Source organism: Vigna umbellata, chromosome 1 (genome assembly GCF_029865625.1).
Source record: "Vigna umbellata cultivar VRB3 chromosome 1, Vumbellata_1.0, whole genome shotgun sequence".
Lineage (NCBI taxonomy): Eukaryota > Viridiplantae > Streptophyta > Magnoliopsida > Fabales > Fabaceae > Vigna > Vigna umbellata.
The window spans coordinates 32,486,971-32,492,799 of record NC_142165.1 but is presented as its reverse complement, the minus strand read 5'-3'; the positions used below and the strand labels follow the sequence as shown (position 1 = coordinate 32,492,799).

At 35.0% G+C, this 5,829-nt stretch overlaps 1 protein-coding gene across 1 annotated transcript; it reads right to left on the bottom strand.

Moving 5' to 3' along the window:
- Positions 1-734: 734 nt before the first annotated feature.
- Positions 735-1,987, bottom strand: LOC148205181 (ABC transporter B family member 15-like). Its single transcript, XM_088103533.1, has 4 exons — positions 1,721-1,987; positions 1,552-1,606; positions 1,300-1,451; positions 735-1,004 (listed from the first exon to the last, which is right to left on the bottom strand). The coding sequence occupies exons 1-4, from the start codon at positions 1,985-1,987 to the stop codon at positions 735-737; spliced, it is 744 nt and encodes a 247-aa protein (XP_087959659.1).
- Positions 1,988-5,829: the final 3,842 nt, after the last annotated feature.

Genomic DNA, 5,829 nt, shown 5'->3' with positions numbered 1-5,829 from the left:
TTGCCGCTGAGCGGTGCCTTCGACTTCTCCTTTTTGCACTCTTTCTTGTCTTTTCTAATGTCCTCTCTCTTATTCTTCACTTCTTTCACCAAATTCACCTCAAAACCTGCACAAGAACACTTAAATCAAACATAAACCTGTCCAGCTCTCTTATTTCTGAAAATATAAACAAAAGGCATGATTTCAAGCTAGTTTCTAAGTCTAAAGGTTGCTTTTAGTATCAACTTTAAGCATGAAAATAACAGTTTTTCAACTGTTATCAAGTTCTCAAAGAGTTCAGAGATCTTTTGCACAAGGGAAGAGTTATTTTTGAGATAAAGAGTGAGCCATTTTATAGACTCAGCCTAATACCCTTCCATTCTTCGAAAACGGGCCATTAACGCATTTAATCGATTAACATAAATATTAATCGATTAATAATGAGTACAACGGCTAGTTTTTCAAATCTAAAACCCCAACGGCTAGTTTTTCAAATCTGAAACCCCCAACGGCTAGTGTTAATTGATTATTCTCAGGAATAATCGATTAACTAAATAAATCAAATATAAATTACAAGAATCAACCCTAATACATATTTGAGCACTATTACATCAACTTTGATTATTATAAAAGCTTTATAAAATACAGAGATCTTCAATTTGTCTTTATGAATCTTGACTTGTGCAAATCTGTTCATCATCAAAACTTTATCTTTGATTTTTGCTAACACTAACTTTACTGAACCTTGTAGAGCATCAAAGAAAGCATCTATGGTTTTGCTTTCCGCCCACAAAGGAGTAAACTGTTCTGATGGAAGATATTGCTTGTTCTGCCACTGTACCAGCCTTGTCGTATTCTTCTCTCATCTTGCTGGCCAACCCCCTTAGTGTCCTCCCATACATAAAACCAGGGATCACAAGTAGAACCACGAAAGGGAACCCCACAAGGGTCAATCTCCATAATAATGCAAAACTCACTATGTAGCTCGCCACAAACATAGAGGCATTCATCAAAAAATTTGGAACCTATAGTTTTCAAATTTGGGAGAAACTGTTAAATCAAATGATGTGACCACACACACACATAAGACATAAATGAGTAGATCTCAACCACATCATCTGTGAATTCTTGTTAAGATGAAAATTTATTAAAATTTTTACAATAGTAGCATGTTACATCAACTTAAAGTAGTAAAACACTTTGTTTACGACAGTGAAGTAAAACACTTTGTTTAGTATCAAAATTGAAAGGTCAAGAAAAATACAAGTTACTGGTTTTGGTTTTTCTGCACACCTTTTCACTAAGAACATCCTAAATTACGAGGTTGTCATTAGAGACACTGGTGATGACCTCGGATGTGCTACTGACATGCAAATCAAAGTATGCGACTTCTTGCCACAACACTGCCTTGAGGTACCTCACTCTCATTCTAGCAACTTGTCTTTCGTCGGTTCTTGTCCAACAATAACCCTCTGAATCCCCCATAGTAAAAGCAACACAATGTTAAAGCTTTAGCATCATTAAAAATGAAGATATACAAGTTGGTCAAGTAGAAACCAAAATCATACTCACCTAGAAAACAAGCAACAAAAGACCCACAAGCCAAGTATAACAAAACCAGAGCATTCTACATCACAAAGGTAATAAATTCGTTGATGAAATAATAATTAAGCTACTTTATGATATTGTTTCATGTGTGTTGAACTGGTAGTGAGAGAAAAGAAGATAAAACAAACAATACCTTATTGATGCTGTCGAGGAAAGTGCTATCTATTCCACCAGAAAAATTTCCAATATTATTCATCATTTTGCTGGTGATAAACAACACCAAAGGGGTCCGTAAGCCATCACCAATGGCTCCAATCAATCCGAAAATCATGAGAAACATGTCCAGCCCATCAGCATGCATAAAAATGGACCGAATAGAGCCACTCTTCTTGTTCTTAACAACCATGGAAATAGAATTGTTATAGTCACCATCACCACTATCACCACTGCCACCACCCATTTGCTGCAACCCTTTGGTTAATAATTTGGTCAGAAACAAGCAACAGTAAGATTCTTGACAACTACTGTTGCTACTTCATCTTCTTCTGTCTTGCTTTAAAGAGCCTCTAAGTCGCCTTATTATTTTCAATATTGCTGCTGCAACTTTATGATGGAATTTATAGGCCCAAGAGAGTGGTGAGAGGGAGTTGGAATGTGGATTGGCGGGGGCCAAAAGCAGCAGAAAAAAAAAGTGAGGGTTGTGTTATTCTTGGTAACATGTGTGTGGAGAGACTTATGGCGAGGGTGAAGAAGAGTGACATTATATTTGGGAAATCAATTGATGGTTTAGTATACTATTTTTCACTTAGAACATTATATCAGTAATTGAATTGTACTAGCAATTTTTAAAGATCACTTTAGACTTGCTCAAACTGTGACACAACATACAAATGGTAGACTTTGAAATCTGACTTTGATATGTCCAAAACTGTAGAAAAATCACTCCATCACACCACCAAAACTGAGTTTATAACATTGAATGAAGTAGGAATTGTTAAAAGTGAGTGTAGAATGTTTAACTACACAACACCAACCTGGAAAACAGCAGCAAGGTAGAGATAAACAGAAATTAGACTCACTGTACAAGGACAGCATTTTGATAATTGATGTTGTGCGTTTTGGAGGCTGGCAGATTTATTGAAAAGCAATTAGGCCACGACAATGCTTGGATGATTCAATTTGAAAGTGGTTGCTGGCAGGATTGGGTTGAAGAGGACTAGCTGCAACTTAAGTGGAACGACGCCGTCTTGATGCGTCTTGGCAGCAACTTCCTAGGGGGTAACTCGCACTCATGCTTCATTTGGAAAATGGGAAAAACAAGCTGGAGCATTTGAAGAAACAAACACCCATGAGCTAGGGCTTGGAGAGAATGCGAGAAAGAGAGAAGATGAAGTCACGACCATACTCTACAAAGAAGCTGACCGTAGAGAAGGAAAGCTGACTGGAGCTACCCGTTGGATAGGATCGAATGGCTGGAAACATGAGCACAAATCAAAAGAAAGATGACTGTCCGATGAGGTGAAGCGAAGTGTCCAAGTGAAGCGAGGTTCCCTTCTCCCGTTTATTTTTTTTTTTTAGTTCTCCAACCCTATATAAAGGGGTTTTTCTACACACACTTTATACACTTTCAGTTTACAGTTCTAAGCTCTGTAGATTAGGCTTCTTTTCCGCTTTCTATAGAGTAGGTTTTCGTTCTCCTTGCTTTTGGAATGCACACTCGCGGTGGTGACAGCCCGTGGTGTCTTCGATTGCGAGTTTGTTCGGTACTTTTTCTTGTATGCTCTTGTTAATAATACATCCTTTCTTGATGTTCTATTTGTAAAGTGTTATTTTGGTTTTTGTGTGCTCTTGTGTTTCTTGTTTTACATTGAAAATGATTTGGATTCTGTCACTCTGCATACTATAATTTCTTTGGAATTATACGACCTCAAGGTGGGCGTAAATGAACGAGATGTCTTCTCGAGACAGATAGGAGTTCAATCAATGAAAAAAATATTTTCATTCATGTTGTTTTAGTTGCTATTAATTACTGTGAGTTAGGAATAGGTTCAATTGTGTTTCATTTGCTGATTTGGCTAAAAATCATTAAAATTGAATTGAATCTGTTTTGTTTTGGGAAATCAATTGATTGTTATTCATTTTAAGTTCTATATTAGAACTTGAGGCCCCAAGGTGGGCAATTTATGAACAGGATGTATTTCTATATAATAATTAATTAATTGATATGCCAATTCAAGTAAATTTAATTCAGTTTTGTGACTTTTATCCAACAACTTTGTCCTGATTAGTAGTTTAGGTTGTGTTTTGTTCGTACTGATTAGATTTGGTTCTGATTCATGAGTTATTCACTCGATTCTTTGCTTTTAATCATTTTCTTTACTGTAGATTTTACAATTCTGTTTGCAACATTTACTTTCTTTACTGTTCATATTCATTTGGCTTTTAGGATTTTTGTTTAGCTTTTAAATTTCCAATTTGATTTGCTTGTTTACAGTTTTAATTTTAGGTCATTTTAGTTGCATGTAATTATCATAGTAGTTTAATTTCTGTATCTGTTTAGGTAGTTTAGAGTTCTGTTTTCATTTCTTTTCCCCACCTTGCATTAGTAGTTAATAATTAGTTAGTAAATATAGAAGACTAAACTCTACATTCTGAAGCTTAATCATAGTTGAGTCCTTGGATTGATCCTTGGTTATCCCTCTACTACATTAGTGGGGAAACTGAGTTTGTTGGCTTTGATGCGACTAAAAGCGAGTTTAACAATGTTTATCGTGTAAAAGTCATATGTTTGATATTGACATTCTTGAGAACTTACTTGCAAATGCAACCAAGCCTAATTCACATGCTAAAACAAACTTTGAAAGAAGCAATGCTAGAAATGGAAACATGCATCAACACAAAAAGTCTAAAGTGAAAAGAACTCTTAGAGTTTGGGTAGAAAAAGGGACTTTTGTGAAAAATAAAGTGAATGAGATTTGTTGTTTTTACTACATGAAACATGGTCATACCTCAAACAAATGCAACATTAAACATTTTGTTGTTCCAAATGGTAAATATGCATGGGTTAAAGTTGTGAAATGATGTATGTAGGAACCTACTAAGTCAAAAAAGTCACTGTAGTATCTTCACAGTGGTTGTTCAAGACACATGACTGGTGACAAGAAAAGGTTCATATCTTTTGAGAAGAAAAAGCAAGGATTTGTGACCTACGGGGATAACAACAAAGGTAGAATCATTGGAACTGGAGACATTGGAGGAGGAAACACACTGACAATAAAGGATGTGTTATATGTTGAAGGTTTCAAACACAACCTCCTAAGCATAAGCCAATTATATGACAAGGGTCTCAAGGTAACTTTTGAAAGCGATAAATGCACTGTACACTTTAAAAATTCTACTGATATTGCTTTGCAAGGTGTTAGGCATAATAACATTTATTTGATTGATATTGAAAGTGCATTCAGTCATAGTATAACATGTTTAATTGCTAAAGAGGAAAATCCTTGGCTATGGCATAAAAGAGCTGCACATATTCATATGCAACATTTGAATAAATTGATTTCAAAAGATCTTGTGATTGATTTGCCTAAATTAAAATTTGAGAAAGACAAAGTATGCTCTGCATGTCAAAAGGGAAAACAAACCAAATCCCCATTTTCATCTAAAAGCATGATTTCAACATCAAAACCTTTAGAACTTTTTTATATGGACTTGTTTGGTCCATCTAGAATTAAAAGTTTTGGTGGAAACTACTATGCTCTTGTGATAGTTGATGATTACACTAGGTTTACTTGGACATTCTTTTTAACATTGAAAAGTGAAGCTTTTAAAGCATTCAAATCATTTGCAAAACGTGTTCAAAATGAAAAGGATTTGAAAATAAAAACTGAGAAGTGATCACGATGGTGAATTTGAAAATGAATTATTTGAAAAGTTTTGTGAAGAACTGATGAGTCAATATTTTATTGATTTCACTTAGTTTATTGTACCACATTTAATTAGGGAATTGTGCTTAAATGTCCAGTATTTTCCTATTTTATCTAATTGTGCTTAATTTGACCAGAAATTGTTATTTTAATTAATTTGGAATATTTGAGCTTATTATTTTCATTTTGGATTGTAGGAAAATTTTGAAAATATATTTTGGGACATTTGGAGGGTTCTCACATGTTTCTAGAGTCTCCACAAAAGAAGTGTGCAAGAATAAGAGCACTAGGGTGATATCACTCTTTGGGCTTATGAGAGAGGGGTGCTTCATTATTGAAAAGGTGGTGACGTCCAGCAATTGCCACCACAGCCTGC